This window comes from Anoplopoma fimbria, chromosome 14 (assembly GCF_027596085.1).
Source record: "Anoplopoma fimbria isolate UVic2021 breed Golden Eagle Sablefish chromosome 14, Afim_UVic_2022, whole genome shotgun sequence".
NCBI lineage: Eukaryota > Metazoa > Chordata > Actinopteri > Perciformes > Anoplopomatidae > Anoplopoma > Anoplopoma fimbria.
Window position 1 is genome coordinate 21,950,928 of NC_072462.1, and position 18,647 is coordinate 21,969,574.

The 18,647-nt window shown below is 41.7% G+C and overlaps 1 protein-coding gene across 1 annotated transcript in view; it reads left to right on the top strand.

Annotated features, from left to right (window-relative positions):
* Positions 1 to 980: 980 nt before the first annotated feature.
* whrna (whirlin a) overlaps positions 981 to 18,647 on the top strand; it is a 125,457-nt gene continuing 107,790 nt past the window's right edge. Inside the window, exons 1-2 of the mRNA XM_054612898.1 lie at positions 981 to 1,439; positions 1,612 to 1,878. Coding sequence (XP_054468873.1) covers positions 981 to 1,439; positions 1,612 to 1,878 — 726 coding nt within the window. The remainder of the gene's footprint in view (positions 1,440 to 1,611; positions 1,879 to 18,647) is intronic.

The following is an 18,647-nucleotide window of genomic DNA, read 5'->3' on the forward strand; positions in this document are numbered from 1 at the left end:
AAAAGCGTCTGCTAAATGACTGTAATGTAAATTGCGTGTTGAAATAGTTGGTGAAAAAAACATTTGCAACAGCAGTTCATCCTCTGCTTTTATAGAACTTTAACGCTTTAAAATACAGATTTAAACCATGTGAACCGAAATCAATCTACCACAGCCAAAAGCAGCTTTAATGTCTAATAAACGTGCTGTTTTACTGGTCCCATGTTGTTGGTAATAAACAAAGCAGCTCATTGGCTCCTCGAAGCTGCGTCACTTCCTGACGGAGGACCGAGCAGCAGGTCATCATGTTAAACACTCAACGGACCGGTTTACTGCTGGAGGACACAGTGTTTGGACACTGCTGGATTAATATATATATATTTTTTTTTTTGTTGTGAACTTGACGTCGTTTGGACCTAGAAGCGAGCACGGAGCTCATTCTGTACACATGACATCTATTGCATTCTGTCCATCCTGGAGAAGGATCCCTCCTCTGTCGTTCTCCCAGAGGGTTCTTCCTTTTTTCTCCCTGTTAAAGGGGTTTTTAGGGGAGTTTTTCCTGTGAATGTGAGGGAAGGACAGAGGATGTAACATGTACAGATTGTAAAGCCCTCTGAGGCAAATTGGGCTCTACAAAATAAACTGAATTGAATAGTATGGATGGACTCCGAGCAGGAAAACAAAAATAACTTTTTTTTATTTTTGCTTCATTGAGGAAATCGCCTTTTCTCTCTGGGAAACAGTGGACCCAAGTACAAGTCGTGTTTAAGTTGTGTTGTTTTATTCCACCGGACACCGGAGACACCTGACCAGATCATGACGCGGTCCTGACGCGGATAAGCTCTCCGGCTGTTGCATGTCCAGTGTTGACTGTAAGTTTGCATGCATTGGTGTCGACTGTGAAACCGAGCTAATTGGACTTAATTGCTCCTTTTTTCCTCACATTGCTCGGTCGGCATGGATGTAACCGGTCTGCTCCGTGTCCCGGCCGCACCGCCAGCATGAGCAGCACCGACCTGGAGCGCATGTCTCTCGGCTCCTCGGCCAACTCGGTGGCCTCCAGCTCTCGGACGTTGTCGGCCAACGTGAGGAAGCTGCACAACGCTCTCAACCTGCTGCTGAACGACTACGAGAGGGAGCAGTTCATCCACTGCCTCAACGTGTACCACTCCAAACGCAACGTGTACGACCTGGTCCAGACCCTCCACGTCATCCTCAATGCGCCCAGCAAGAGGCAACTTCTGCCCATGCTGCGGCTGGTCATCCCTCGCTCGGACCAGCTGCTGTTCGAGCAGTACACCTCGGAGGGCCTCTACTTAAAGTCGGATTTAGTGGCAACAAGCAATGGAAACGCAGACTTCCCCGGTGCCAGCCCGCCGAGCATCCCTCCAGAGTTCCAGGTGTCGTTGCGAGGCTCTCCGGACAGCTTCAGCACCAGCAGCGAGGGGACAGCTCCTCTGGTGCTGCTGCACGGGAGGGACTTCAGCACCAGCACCGAGGGGACAGCTCCTCTGGTGCCGCTGCACGGGAGGGACTTCAGCACCAGCACCGAGGGGACAGCTCCTCTGGTGCTGAAGCACCGAGGGGACAGCTCCTCTGGGCTGCTGCAAGGACTTCAGCACCAGCACCGAGGGGACAGCTCCTCTGGTGCCTCTGCTCGGGAGGGACTTTGTCCACGAACCGCCTGGAGAGATACGCCAGGTCTCCATGAAGCGACACAAGAGCAACGAGGGCCTGGGCTTCAGCATCCGAGGAGGCTCCGAGCATGGGGTCGGCATCTACGTGTCCCTGGTGGAGCCCGGGAGCCTGGCCGAGAAAGAGGGTCTCCGAATCGGGGACCAGATCATGAAAGTCAACGAGAAAGTGTTCGAGAAAGTCACTCATGCTGAAGCAGTGAAGGTGCGTTTTAATTCACATATCGTGTCTTAAAGAATGCACGTTACATTACATTACATTACATTACAGTCATTTAGCAGACGCTTTTATCCAATAAGTGTATTCAACATAGGTGTTCAAGAGAACTACTAGTCACCAGAAGTCATAAGTGCATCTCCTTTCTTAAACAAGCATCTTAAAGCATAAACCAGAGCAAAAGTATAGTGCAGAGGCAGATTACTACGAAAACAATAATTGCAACAGACTAATCCGAATATAGTAAGTGCTACAAACTACTACGAATAGGATAAGTGCAGTAAACGAATATGAATTCAATAAGTGCAGCGAACTGATACGAATACAGTAAGTGCAACAACTAATACGAGTGCAATAAGTGCTACGAGGAAGGCTCAGGGTAGTACTTCTTGAAGAGGTGAGTTTTCAGCCTGCGCCTAAAGACGTTCATCCTCAACACACGGTGTAGATTAGTAGTTCAGTGATCTGGAAAGAATGTCACCGTGGTGGGAACTATTTGCACCAGCCTTGTCCTCTCTACCCACGCTACATCTCCTGTGTATAATAAGCTCTTGCCATATTAATGTGTTTGTGTCTAAACTTGACCTCCTTGAAGTTAACAAGCCTGGACTTTTTACAGGGGAATCGATTTTTTTGGCAGGAAACAGCTTTGGCTATTTTATTTTTTTAGATCTGCTAGCAATGTAGTGCAACAGTGTTATAGTGTTAACTGTAGGCCTGCAGTGACCACTGCCTCTAGGAGTGTAACCAGACACCTTCAAAGCAGCTGGTAACCATACAGGAAGGTGAGTGTGTGTGTGTGTGTGAGTGAGTGAGTGTGTGTTTGTGTGTGTGTTTGTTTGAGTAGAAGAAGCTGAATGTTGGCCCCAGTGCTCTGAAGCTGTAGACTGAGAATAAAGACTGGGACAACTTTAGCCCTGTGCACTATTGTTAATGCCACGGAGTATAAATAACATCTATTAGCAAATTAGGTGATAAAAGAGCAACGTCTGATTTGTGTACAGGGAAGATTGATTTAGGAGACCTTGTGAGGTCCTTGGTTTTTATGAGCTGTCCACGGTGCTGAACATTCATCTCAGCATTTCCCACTGACTCCTGACAATTTATACTGCTTTTCTTCACTCTATACTTAATCTATGCTTTTCTGATCGATTTTCAATTTGCACTCATTCACACCTATTTGCCCATTTAATATACTCACATCACAGGGATTTAGTTATTCTACAAGATTCAAGTCATTTTTTAAGCGTCTGGAAAATCACACTCATGGTCAATGCTTTTACTCCTTATTTATTGATTTTACTTAATTTAAGATATATTAAAAACGCATACCAGTGAAAACGTCTTAACTGGATATAACAAATACTCACTTGTGGTATGTCTTTTTGTTTTTAGCTTTTTAAATGTCAATATTAAATGTGTTCTGAGAGCAATGTTCCTATGCTGCCCCTCTTGGAAATCAGATTTTAATCTCAAAGAAGAAAAGAAGAGAGGCAGCAATACTGCCTGACCATAGCCACAAAAAAGTGCCAGATATCTATAAGCTGCTCTTTAGAATAGTGATTGTATGTCTGTAGTTTGAAAGGTCACCAGTTTGTTCCCTCCGACAGCCGAGAATTAAAGTGTAGCTCAAATTGAGTCCTCTCTAACCTTCACCGATCTTGAAAAAGCTGTCCACGTTTTTATCTCCTCTCGGGTGTGGACTTTTGTAATTCACTTTATGCAGGGCTTAGCCATAAGGCAATCTCTCACCTTAAGCAAATCCCAAATATTGCACCTATAGGCTTTTAGATGAACACCAAGAGATTAGAACATGTTACCCCTGATTTATCCTTGAATCTCTTGTTGCCTGTGTACTTTCGAATATAGAAGAGTCAAAGTCCTTGATACATTTATACAGACACATTTATCTCCTATCGTACTGCACTGATTGTGCTTTTATGATCAGGCCCACAGTTGGGACCTTCTTTATATGGATGTATTTTCTCATTGTATTCTGTTATATTTTGTGGTCTAAAACACTTACGTAATGCTGCACGATTATGCCAAAAATAGTAATCAAGATTATTTTGATCAATATTGAGATCAAGATTCCTTATCACGATTATTATTACTTTTTATTATTGCACTTTCACATATAAATAAACAGAATGCTGCTTTAACTTCCATGTTGAGCTACATTCCTGCTAATGTAATGATACGGTTCTTCTTTACCTGAATTCAGTGCATTTTTGTTTTAATAGCAGTATATTACTTTTCTATGGGCTCCACGGTGGTGTAGTGGCTAGCACTGTCGCCTCACAGCAAGAGGAGCCTGGGTTCAATCCCCGGGCTAGACGGCCTTTACTGTGTGTTGCATGTTCATGGGTTCTCTCTGGGTTCTCCGGCTTCCTCCCACAGTCCAAAGACATGCAGCTTAGGTTAATTGAGGTACCTAACTGGCCCGTGTGGATGTGAGCGTGAATGGTTGTTTGTCTATATATATATATATATGTCAGCCCTGCGATATACTGGCGACCGATATATACACGCACCCAGCCAACTATGAGAGAAGCCGTCTCTGAGATAAAATCTCCCTGGAGGTCATTAATGCTTGACTTCAGTTATTTTAATGCCTTCTCGGTTTAGTCTAAATGCTTAGAACCGTAATCATTTAAACTGTCTAAACTCTGCCAGATCTACGAGTGAGTTCCTCATTGCAAACTCATGATGTGCAGCCAAACATTGTACAAACACAATTTATATTCTGGTGCAGTTACCAGACTATAATGGTTCCAAGTGATATAACATTGAGCCTGAGCATCACATATCCTTTAGTGATATTTTGGATTTGTGATGCTCTCGATAGTGTGAAAAGGTTTACCAAATTTAAGGAAGAGTTTTACTGATATTCAATTTCCACAGTGTTCTACAACCCGTTTTCATCCATTGGAATTGTAAACAGCCTATTGACTGGTTGATTCAAAAAGCACGTGCATGTCAGTCCCAGTGTGTGTGCCCCCCTGGCTAGCTTATGGCCACGTTCTGGAATGCACTGATAACGCCGTCCCGACCCACAGTGCCGTCACTAAAGCGTAGTGACGACACTGTGAGGTCTGACAACTCTGTTGCTGCTGTTTGCACTGTAAGCTGCTGTTAGCTGGCTCAATCATATTTATGCTCTGAATTTGGAAATAAGCACCTTTTTAAATCATTTAATATTTTCATTTGTTCAATAATTGAATTTAAATTTCTTGCTAAAGTCATATTAACTTATCTTTATTATTAACTCTTATTCTCAAAATGTACATCCACTTTACAAACTACCAGCCAAGTCTGAAAAGCAGCACAGTGACTTCAAGCTTCTGGCACATTTTGACAGATGAAATGTCACCTGTTGAATGAGCTGCCGTCTGGACGCTCTTGATGAATGCAGTTATGACAGCCATTCTAATCTCGTCCCCTCACTGAGAACTGAACTCCCACAGAGTATCCAAACTCAAAGCTCCATCAATCAGTTTTTTTTTTTACATTAAAGTTCAGTCAAATGACCTTGTGTATTGAGAAAATGGTCCTAGAGATGAACCCAAAGAGAATTATCACCCAACTCTGCCTCACCACAAAACTTTGGATCTTTCATTCTCAAAGCTCTCATCAACCGCGTTTCCAGCAGCAGGCAGCTTTTTTCAGAAAGCAAGCTCTGATGAACCCACCGTGTACTCAACCTTCACTAAACAGCAGACAGACATAGCTAGCAACTAGATTGGTAAGAAAGTGGAACATCTAGCAGCCTAAAGAGCCGGTAGTTTTTCTCAAGAGTGGGTGGAGACCTAACCAGTAAAAAAGCAGAGTGAATATTGAACTTCTATTCATCAGATGGACAGAAACCGACTCCAGTTGAATGATAATGTTAAGGGCTGATTCTTACAGCTATGTTTGGAATTGTAAGAGACAAAAAAAGGATAACTGCAGTTTAAAAGACCTACATCCCATTGATATCATTTTGAAAATGTGTAGATTGATTGGGTATCAGTAACAGTATTGCTCATTTGCTTAGCCCGAATTGTTTATATAAAAGTCACTAAGCTTTACCAACATCTCAAGCACATAAATAACAAATCAGTTATCCAACACACACAACACGGCTGGCTTTAAATTAGTTTATGCAACTTATTTTGTTTCCAGCACATTACTCATTCACACTGTTTCCCCCCCGCTGTACGCCTCTACTTAGGCTTAATCCGCTCCACTTTAGCGAACCTGTGTTGCCTGATGAGTTCAGGGATGGCCTCTGAAAGCAATAGATTGTTGTTTGCCCCAGGGGACGAGTCAAGGGCTTACAGCTGTATAACTTTCTGTCTCCGACTCTCTGCCCATCCTAAGAGCCTGCCTTGGCCCCGGTCCCTCGAGTCACTGCCAAGGTTAGCCACCCTGTCAGCATTTAGACTTCTCCTTGTCATCTTCCCTGTGCTGGACAGTCAGGAGATGTGACAGGATGAGCAGGGACATAAATCGCGTTGTTTTAGAGCCACAATAACATTGGGGAAAAGCTGGCTTGTCTCGCCGTCAGCCACAGACTGTCTGTCTCTCTGACTTTTTAATCTGATTGGTCTCAAGTCTGAGGAGGGTTTGAGAAGGAGAAACAAAAGGGACCAGAAGGAGAGGCGATTTACTGAAAAAAAAAGAAAAAAAGATGGCCGATCTAAATTCACTGGGTTGACACTTGGGAAGCTGCCAGGCACATTGACATGCAAAGACTTGGCCACAAGTCAGAGAAATAGGAGCTGAGCGGCCTGGAGCACTGCTGCAGACCGCTAATGGTTAGTGTGTTGATTAGATGGAGGGAGGCAGATAGAAATCTCATCAAACTGGAGGAAGGTATTAATGGATTCACAGCTTGGAGCTCATTCTGTGGTTGTGATAGAGGTTGGCTGGCAGTAACTTATCCAAAAACCTGGTAGAAATATCCACAACATTTCTCTGTGAAGATGGCTGCACATGAACAGCAGCAGAATCACTTTGCATGTTATTATAAAATGGTCAGAATTGAGGCATTATTTTAAACTTTTAGGACCCCATGCAGTGGCCACCTTTCTTCCTCAATATGATGCGATTCCTTTTCAAACCGGATGCTGAAGCTTAAACACAGAAAAAATTGTTATTGGATATTTCTTTTTCTGGAAATTATGTTCGTCGTGTTGTATTCGAGGAAGTGTTAGAAAGAGTGAGCCTAGTTTAACCTGTGGGAGCTTCAGACGACTTGTGTAACATGTTTTTCTATACCGCGGAGAAAATAAATTCCTGATGAGTGAGAAAGAGTCAAAGTGCTCCCTGACGCCTTTACCGAAGAGACACACCGGGGACTGAATCATCCGTCAAACTGCCAAGAATTACTGCTCTCACAGAATGTCATGATGAGGCTAAAAGCTGAAAAATGCAAACAGTCGGAGAAAACGGTGGCACAGGCAGACGGGAGAAGGTGTGAATACTTTATGTGACTGACACAAGCAACAAAAATGCAGGATTTCCATTCTGCCTTGATGAAAGTACTTAATGTCAGTTCACGGATGAGGACTCTAGTATTTCTGGGGAACTTTCCAAAAAGTGTTTCGCATCCTCAAAAAGTCTTTCTACAAAAGCAGATGTTGATGGAGTGTTGTTCCAATAATCAGGATTGTCTTTATATTTGTGCCGGTATAGCAGCGTTTATCAGAGGGTCTCAATGTGAAGGTGCACTGAACATAATGTAGATTAGCAGATTCTTCTATAAAGGGACCAAAGACACTCGGAGTGCGTCTCTCTTGTAAACATGGGGCTGATTGTTGCCTAAAGGAGCCCTGAAGGTTTGATTACTCTTCAGTAAAACGCACATATGTCAAGAGTGAATTATTTTCGCTTCTCTCCTCATTTTCAGCCCTAACAAACGACTGCTAACATGCCCATGAGCAAGAAGACTCAGCAGCAGCCTTCTGGCGAGTTTGCTGCTGTAATGTGTGAAGGCCAGCGTTAAACTAAAGCATGCTTGCTCAACAAACCTTCAGCAAAGGTCTCCAAACAAGTTGCTTTGGCTCCTTTCTGCCATAGTTTCATCCAGTACAGATGGCATTTTACATCAAAAGAGGGCAGCTCTTTTATTTGTGAATGTGTGCATGCATGAAAAGAATTTATGTGTATACAAATCATGGTGCGCTTGTTGTGCTCTGATTTGTATGAAAGGTGCACCTTCTAAGTGGCTAGGAGAATGGAGCAGCTATTAGAAAATGTCACCTCTGTCTTGTGCTTTATAGGCTTCAGAAACAGTCTGCGCCCCTGATGAAATGAAGAGACCTTTGGTTGGCTTTCAAAGGTTTTATGTTGAAAAGATGGGGTAACATAAGCAACCTTTCTCCTCGCTTTAGCTCGCACAGGGCTTATTTATTACATTTGGCTGTTTATTAACATTTGGCAGTATTGATGAGAATTGATTTCCAGTGCTGCAAAGACAAAAAGCACAATGGCGAAAAAATCAAGGCGACAACAAAGAGACTATGATGCAGCAAATTTCAGTTTGAATAAGTCAGGGGAATTTGGTAATATAATTTAAGAACGTTTGCATTTCATTCATCAGTCATAATTATTCAAAAACAGTGCATTCAGTTTCATTGCGGCACATAACATAATTCCAATATTATTTATTTTACATGAATTGTTTTTTCTCACATATTTGTTTTTATATTCCAACTAAACTGGCATAGATGCTGTACCAACTTTCCAGTTACTACAGTTTTCCCAGTGAGGGTACCAATGGATGGTTAGTTGTGTTGTCACTGCTAATTTCCTTCCTTTTTATTTTGACTGACAGTCAACAAATTCACATGGACATGTGTTGATGAATAACAGTGTTTGGTTTCCTCCAGTGCACAGCTGATGCCCCAGTGATCTTTGCGTGGCTGAAGCTAGTGACTGCTGTACTATGATTTCTACATTAGTTCAATATTTGACTTCTATTGGGAAGCATCCTGATAGTTATTTCTGCTAAATGTCATCTCCGCTCTGTCTGTCTGTCTATCTCACTGTAAATAAAGTTGAAATGGCAAAAAAAAAATCTTTTAAAAATATGAACATTTCCTAAAAAAATAATTTAAACACTCACTGTCCAAATCTCCAAGTTTCCTCCTCGCCAGCCACTGCTTTGGAACAAAATAAAGCACCAACTCTTTGATATAATGCAGTGAACTTACAATGCTTATAATTGAACTTGGGCAACATCAGCTAATAATAGAGGAGAGCAGATTGAATTGTTGGACCAGCTGGGAATCTCTGATTAAACAAAGTAAAAGGCTGCTACTACTGCATTCAAAACTACCCTTCTGGTGCCCTTGATCAAGACACTCTGCTCTACTGGCCAACAGTTATTTGGCCATAGGCTTGTACTGGCCGGCTTCCAGTTGCGGCTGTATGAGTATGAAACCAGCCATGGCTGAAGTTTGGAGGGTCACTGCTTATTCTTCTTAAATCTTTGGCAGCTCGAACTCTTTGCCTGAAGGACAGAAGAAAGTTTCCATCAACTGCAGCCCTGTGGTGTGAGACGCTGGACATTTGCCTTTTCAATTAACTAACGGTTGTCATGTCAGCCAAAAGTCTTAAGACAAGAAGAAATACATAAGTTTGACTGTAGTATTTACCGCAGTTTAAAATGACACATTAAACCATCTCGAAATTACCATATTCACACAGCTCAGCTCCAGGCTTTCCTTCTTTGTCCAAACATTTATCCAGCCCACAACGATTGACTGTTTGCACCTCTCCTAATTCTCCCTGACCAACAGATTTATCCAAAGCTTAAGTCAATTTGTCACATGCATCCTATCTCTGGAATGTTCAGAAACATGGTCATGTGGCATGTGTGAATAGAAGCAGGGATCTATTTTTAGGGAAATATGAACTGCCAATTTCCCAGCACGAGTCCCGATAACATTTCAGGGGAAATACTGATCCATCTGCGTCTGCATGAAGGCAGTGACATAGCGGGAACATGCACATAAGGGGTTACGTCCTTCTGACAGAAGAGACTTTAACGTAGATCTAGTTAGCCAGTCACAAGACCTCGCTGATGACATACTTGAATCTGCAACTTGTTTATGATTTAATAGGACTGAAAACTTGTTGACTGTTAACATTTCCGCACCGGCCATGTTCCTAAAACTAATGAGAGACATCTTCCGCCACATACACGCACATCTGGCCTTGCCCGATCATCTTCTTCTGTTGAGCTCTTATGTCGTTGGCATCCATAAGTTTTGCATTACTGTCCTCTGCTGGACTGTCCCTTGACCCATCTATTCCAGCATTGCCATGGCATGTGTGAAAAGGATGAAAAGGATGAAAATGTTCCTGAATGTTGAATGAATGAATAGTGGTAATCACTAACGGTGTCTGAAAGGATATTCCAGTAATTTACAGGAAACTTTTTGTAAAAGAGGCTTTAGACTGAAAGCATTTCTTCCCTACATTGGCGCCTCTATATATTTGAGACCATATTCCTTTCTCACAGAATATAATAGAAACGTGTTTTGTTCAGTAATGGTAGTGAAGACTAAAACTGGAGGAGTGAAAGACTCTCAAGCCTTTAATCAGGAGGGAAGAATAGATTTGAATGCTGGTTAGATGCGTTGGCTGCAGTACAGGGAGTTGGCAGATGGGAAAGAAAAATGGAGGGAAAGGAATCAGAAACGAGATGGATGGATCAAACAATGCATAAAGTAACAATACACTCAGCTGTGTTATCACATGCGGCCCCTACCAGGCCAGTGAAGAGTGTTGAGTGAGGAGGCAGCAGGCAGTCAATGGCAGTATAAAACAGACAATAACAGGTGTTTTTAACAGAGTGAGTCATGGCAACCACACAAGGTCCTTGAGCATGGAGCCATCACTGGGCACCCAGCATATTGTTCGCTGCAGCTGAATGCGAGAGTTTACAGACAGGACAGACACAGAGGTGCACAATAACTCATTCACTCACACACACAATATTCTCCTGGCAGAGATAATAGTAATGACTTCAACCATATTGTCCAGCCCTTCCAGTAAATGCAACGCCTCAAAGATTCATGTAGCACGTTGGCTGAATTCCTCCCGGTAATCATAATGTGAAATATTTATGAATTGCTTTAATTAAATGGGCGAAGGCCATTTCGCACCGGCTTAGTGTTGTGGCATGCTACACTGATGAATATCGAAATGTTTACTGGCGTTGGAAGGTTGATGTCAAGACTGTGTGGGAGATGAGGCAAACGCACTGAGAGCAGGTCGTATTGTAATGTAGACAGTCAGGGCAGAAGATGATGTCATGTACATCATATTTAAGATATCATTTCACACTTGTTGATGTTTTGTCCAGCTGTTCTGTGCCTCCTTTATTCATCTAAAATACTTTGTGTTTTATTTTGACCCACACCCTCACCCACACCTTTTTGCTTTCACTCAATTCTTACAATTCTTTCTTTTTTTTGCGCACTTGCACTTCTAACAAGCTGCCTGTTCCCTCCTCTGCCCTCTCCATATCAGGTTATCTGGGTGATTCATCATGGCAATTCATAACTGCTCATGGCATGCGTTTCTGCACCGCACCTCATAAAACCGTATGAACATGAAAACAATGTGGTGGGCATCAGAACGAGCTGACCCATAGCTCGTACGGTGCTTTCATTTATTTGTGAGCAATTATATTAACTGAAACATTATGTTAAAGTTTTAAGAGAATCAGTATTCTGACTAATATATTATCAGTTTTAATGCTCACACATGTGCACATAGAATCACACATCTATTTCAACCTTTGAACTTTTCCTGGCATCTAATCGGGAGCACCTTATCCTCTTTCCCGTCCTTTTGTGTCAAATATCTCATCCTTTTGTCCGTCTAAAGTCAGCGTTTTTGTTCTCCTCTGGTTGGCCCACCTGGGGTCCCTCAGACAGTTCTGCTGCCAAAGTGACTCTATTGTATCGGTCTAATTGCTTTACAATGGAGCAGCCGAATGCTTCAGTTCACAGCGAAGGTGTCCCCAATCCATCACCTGGTCTCCACAGCACTAAATCACCGGAAGCAGTCATTAATATCCGGTCAATGAGCTGAATCCCTTCATCTCTGTTCACGTCTGTGTGCAGGGTTACTTATTCTACTGGTCCCTTGGGTGCTTGGAAGATTCACAGACATCAGATGTTGTTATTTAGGGCCTGTGGTGAGACAACTATGTTAATGGAAACAAACTTAATTGTCAGTTTATTAGTACAACCATCAAAAACTATTAAAGTCTAATACCAGGGCTGGGTATTGGTACTCGATACCTCTACGATTTCAACCAAAATAACCCAGTACGCCACCTCTGACTGGCTGGCACTTGTTGCCTGCATACGTTGGATTGGTTAGGTTTGGGGTAAGAATATCAAGGTAAACCAATCAGAGTCGGTGTAGGGCGCGGCATGCCTTTGCAATAGTAGTGAAATAATATTGCAAACTGGAGGCTGAGCGTTACGGTTTCAACACAACAAAATGATCAGAGGTAAACCTAGAATGAGCGCAGTGCAGCTGGCCAATGGGACACATCCAGCTTCCATTCACATGATGGGTATCCAATGAAGTAATCTATTGGTATTGGCATTACTTTAAATGTAATTAAGCCCTATACCCAGCCCTAAGTAAAGTATGTCTTCATGACGATTATAGTGTTACATTTTTTAAATAGGAGTTGATTTAACTTCATGGTCATTATGGTGGCTACAGCTTGCGATACAGTTATTGTGATACAGCTATAATATGCTGCCACAAAAACTGGATGGAATCAGCTTTTATTCACACAATAAGCTTCACAAAGCTTTTTTTTTTTTTCATGTAGTTACATTTAAACCTCAAAATCAGTAAATCCCTATTTCTAATATTGTTCATTAGTAAGTGGTAACATTGCCCATGCTGTACAAGCAGGCAGCGCCATAAACCTCGACATGTCAACTAAATAAACTTCACTGGAGATATGCTATTGAATTTGTATTTGCTATAAATGGTGCAAAATGAAACGTGCAGTAATGAGGATATAAAAACAAGACATTTTTGAGAGTGAAGGAACAGTCAATGTAATGTGTTGAGTTTAAGTTGAGTTTTGTCAGGGATGATTGATGGAGGCGTTTCATTGATGCCCTCTCGACTTGTGGTTGGATTGAGGTTGTTGTTGCCTTTGTTTTTCCTTGAGGCTTTGTCTCAACCATCGTGGGAGTCATGAGACTACAGGATGTCTGCTCTGAATATCAATGAAGATTTAAATGGTTCATTGTTACTTTGGTTTGTCTGTTGCTCCTTGACAGGTATAAATATGAGCTGGGCACAGGCAGAGATGTGTACAGTATATGAGCTATAGAAAAAGTGCCTTACCACCTAAAGGACACTTACTGTCCACAGGGCATACAGTTACAGTATATAAGTTCTATTCAGCCCAGTGCATTGTAGTTTTTCCACACTTCAGATTATCAGCTATGATTTGAATCATCGTTGAGAAGCTGTTTCCTGTCTTCCACTTTTCTTAAAATGTGATTGATCAATCATTGTCACGTCCTGAGCTGCTAATCTCCTCTTTAATTGACTCATTAAATGACAGAGTAAGCAGTGACATCACTCATATATGACCACACATGGCCTTAGCAGTGCGATATGCTATTTGTCCTTTAAAGTTTAATGTTATACGTATTTCATGAGTGTAATAATTCTTCTGGTGTTAGCAGGCCGTCTTATTTTCAGGTGAGGCAGCATGACTTCGCTATAATATGCTGTCGGAAACCCTGCATGACTACATCCCTGATCACTATTGAGCCCAGTAATGATCCTGATCATGTTATTATTAGTGCTGTGTGTTGACAAGAATCTGGCGATAAGTGTCATGATACAGGGGTTGCGATTCAATATCTTGTGATACGGAAAGTAAAGGCGATACATTGAGATTTTATTAAAATCTGAATCTAGAAAACTGTCATAGTATAAAGAAAACAACACCAAATGCAAAGAATCTGAGAAAAAAAGCATTTTTTAAAATGCAAATATTACTGTGGAATCTGCATTTGCAATAATAACAGTCTCACTGTAATGTTTATAAAACCCTTGTAATTACTTATAGAGCTTTATAGAGCTTTAGTGTTGTGCAGTGTAACATATTTTTATTCTTAAATATATAGAATTTTTGAGATCTTATCTGCTCCCCAATTAACCTTTTCATTGCACAGATAATACTCGTCTTACCAGGATTGGTTACTGTACGAGCTGCTGTGTTTGAAGCTGTCTGGTTTCCTCTGCCGATTTGTAAGTTCTGCTGCTCTAGCAGAGACTTACACACTCAGGAGTCCACACAATCAGGCAAATTCTCCCTCACTGCCTGACGCAAGCAGCCATTCAATGACTGCTCTGCTGGAGGATGAGGAAGAAAAAGGGATTTTAAAGAGTGACGTAAGCACAAGAAGGGACAATTAAATAATCTCCTCCTGAGAAAGATGCTTCCTGGGAGGTTGTGAGGTCCTCTGATGTGTGAGTTATCAGAGCCGGAGCAGAGTAAAAACACAGGGAGTCCTCAGAGGAGAGTGTCAGGGTTGTTTAAATCCCACGGGTGTAGTGAAGATCTTTATAATGGGTTTAATCACTAACATATTGAAACACCAGCAGCAAACTAAATCTTCTTTTGTGTGTCTGGCAGATTACATTATATCCTTCCCAACACACACAGCGCTAACCAGCAGCGATCCGTTAGCCGGCCCAGATGTCTCTTTTATGATTGGGACAACCGGAGAGGAGCACTGCAGGTCATCTGATACTGTGGGGCTGCCTTACCTAGCTCCTACCAACACACACACACACACACACACACACACACACACACACACACACACACACACACACACACACACACACACACACACACACACACACACACACACACACACACCGCTTTCTTCCATACCATCTGCTGCCCGTGATGCATAAACATGAGGTAACAATAGTAAAAAAAAAAAAAAAAAAAAGGGAACTAAGAAGGTGGTAGGAGGTGTGAATCTGTGATCTGTGAGAACTGTCGCGTTGAGTTGCACATTTTAAGTGATGCATGTGATTATTTGATAAGGTGATAATTGGAAGCAAAAGTGACTCACGTAATGGACATTACCATATCCTCTTGTTGGCTGGAGGTACGTGATGGGCAGCAGAGCCTGTCGAGTGTTCCCGAGTTTGAATAATTTAAGAAGAGAGAGCATTATCACCTTGCTGTGAGTACAGTCAACATGTCTGCTTTATTTTTTTTGGTGCACTCTTTTAGATATTGCACAGTGGAAGGATGTGTTTTTGGGAGTCCAGGGTTCCAAAAACACAATGTTAGCTGGCTGAAAAGACGTTCAGCTAAAGTTAATAGCTGTCTTTGCATTAACCAAATAAAGCAATCAGCAGTTTAGATTCTATGTCAGGTTTGGTTGAATTCAACTTCTGTGATGAAGAGTTTGGATCCCAATTTTAAGGGTTTTTGACTTTGCTACAGCTCATATTTACACCTCAAAGGGGCTTCTTTTCCATAGCAGCAGTGGCTGAGGCTGATGAAGGCTGTTTTGAGCCATCCGTCACCAAAACTGACAGAAAAAACTACTAAAAAGTATCTAGAATTGATTAACATATTTCATAGATCAACACATTTGTTCTGTAAATTATCCACTGATGATCTCATTAAAAGAAAATTAGAATTTTAAATAAAAGTGGCGTCATGAAAGTACATCAGACATGTTTTTTTCCCTTTTTTTTTTAAATTACATTGTCAAACCATAAAACCTTTGGCTTCCCTCAGAGTGCAGAAATCCATTAACCCTGGAGTTGTGGAAAATGATCAAAGAAAAGAGAAAGAAAGGAGGCAGAGCCATTTGTAAGCTGACTCTACTCTCTTTCACCATTTCCACCTATTCTCTGTAGCCATTTTAACAAATTACTCTCCCTCTCTGGCGCTAGCTCTGCTTTCTCACTTTCTCCTTCTCTTTATGTCTTTCTCTCTGTGTCTGTCAGTCACTGCCGGTGATCTGAGCATGTACACCTGCACATGTAGAACACAAACAGAGGGCTTCAACGTGTTCTTCAAAGAGAGATGCATAAACACACCGACACAGGAATTAACACAACCATAGTACAGTAGACCATGGAAAGTTTTTTTGAAGCTGTGTGTTGAAACAAAAAAGACTTCAGTGACTATCTTTCAGTTCACTTCTTTTTTTTATGTGCATGAAAAAGTAGTTTTCAGTAAATGCCTGAAATGAATAAAAACACATAAATGTCTCAGAACATTTCCCATGCTTGCCTGAGGTGTTAATATTTGTATATCGATTAACTAAAGATTTTCTGGATAAACACTCTGTCCTTCTTCTTGTTTTATTTTCAGCAGTGTAGACACAGCATCAGCATATTGCTTATTACTCCTTATGTAATTGGATTTTGAGTAAATTAAGTTGAGTTAAAAGTCGTATAACATTCCCACATCTTGTCCCTTTTTAAAATCTAAAACATGCTAGTTGAGGCTGATCTTGCCATGAAACAGAGGCAATTACCCAGAGAGAGGAGGATGATTGCGATTTCTTAGGAAGATTGAAGAATGAAGGACGATACCGGTGGCGTCACCTAATTTGCCCTTATGCTGTAACACCGTCTGGGGAGAAGCCTCATCTAATATCTCCAGCATGTCCTCTATCAGACTATCAGACATCAAAGCTCTGTCCTGGTCGGTTCCAGCAGGAATATGAGGAGCATTAATTCTCCTGATATTGCAGGGGTCACACTAAGCTGCTGCAGTCCTGATAAGTTCTGACTCAGCACAGTCTATAATTCCCGACAATGTGCCATGTTTAAAGACTTAAAACCAGCCGCACACGGATAATTGACTCCATGTTGAGGGGGATGATTATTTCATCTCTGGATTGTCTCTGCTCGAGTTGCGTTTGTATTAACGGATTGTAGTGATGGATTGAGCAGATGAGTGGAAAAAGAGGAACCAGAGGGATGAGAAGGAGGGGAGGAAAGGGGGGGAGAGAAAAGAGATTGAGTTGGAACTTTTTTCATTTGTGGGGTTTTGTCAGAATCCAATACACAATTATCACCAGTGTCCTGTTCAGTCCTCTGTGTGTCCTCTACTGATTTACTTCATGTCATATCTAAAGAGGAGAGAATTCAGTGAAAGAGAGAAAACAGTAGTGTTAGTGAGCATGCAACACAATGGGTCAGTACACCATTCAGAGCTTTCATTAAACTCATGCTTTCTCCCTTCAAGTTATCAAAACAAGTTGTCCTTTTTAATTTAGCTTCTATCTTTATCTTTTTTTAAACCTGTTTTCACTGCTGAATGAGTTTGACATTCTGAATATATCCTTCAAAGGATATTGTGAACCCATCTGTCTGCTTCTCTCTGAAGTCTTTTTTCCCTTTTGACCAAAAGTTATAACATCTTTGATGTGAGTGCAGTTAGTGACAGTGTGGGCTCCATTGTAGCTCTGACAGCTTGATAGAGTAGCAGTGGGGGGCGGGGCTTGGTGAACAGTCAATTGATTCATTCATATAGACTTATCCTTTTGGTACCAATTCAATTTAGAAAATCCAAAGAAACGTAGGTTTGACTGTATCACATATTATTCATCTGCTAGTTCTGACAGATGTTTTTATTTAGTGTTAAAAACCAAGATGCCATGTTATGAATGGACACATCATCGGACTTATTCTACCCTGCTCATCATCTTTATACAAAACTATGTTACTGTAAACTGAAGCCAGCAGCAGGAAACAACTTTTGGATGCGGGGGGACCTAAACACCAAGTGAAAACAGCGTTACAAAGTCATTTAAACAAATCCATGAAATTGCTTGCAAAAAAACATGCAAAGAACAAAAACGGTAAACCTTAAAAGGTAGGCTAAACTTCTAGAAAAGCCTTGTTTTGTTATATCGTTGAAATTGTCATTAAAACACGACAGCAATCAATAATCAAATGCTCTGACAATATTTTTTTTTTACCTTTCTAGTGTCTTCCACAAGCTGTGGGTTTGGCAGCTGTGAGTACTAAAAATAGCCGAGCTCATTGTTTACGTTCATAATGATAATTTGGGGGGAATGTCTTTAGAGGGAGGCCTAAAGGGACGGGCTGTCAGTGTTGCCAACTGGCGAGGTTCTTGCTAGATTGGGCTGGGTTTTCAATCGGATGATTTTTTATTTTTTTTAAATATAGCGTACACTTGCTGGTTTCTCAAGATTAGCTTTAAACATGCCACCGCTCTAATTCATCTCTAAACAAAAGAGTAAGCTTTCAGTGTTTCCACCAGGATTACTCAGTGTGTTGCTCTCACAAGTTTTTTCTTTTGTTTCTTCTTTTACTTGAATGGCTTCTAATTTAAAGGAAGCAGAAACTGTGTTGTGTGTGTATGTGCGTGCGTGTGCATATGTGTGTGTGTTCCAGGCTAACACGGTGAGGTTGTAATGCAGGCCTCGCCCTAAGCTTGTCACCCCATTAACTCCTACTGTGTGTGTGTGTGTGTGTGTGTGTGTGTGTGTGTGTGTGTGTGTGTGTGTGTGTGTGTGTGTGTGTGTGTGTGTGTGTGTGTGTGTCTTTCAAGCTTAGTCAGCAAGCTAGAGGATACCTGCAGTCCTGGAGCAGTGCGTTTGTGCAGATGATGTAATGTAAGTGTGTGTGTGTGTGTGTGTGTGTGTGTGTGCGTGTGTGTAGGTGAGGGAGTCAAGTTCAGGTTCAGGACAGGT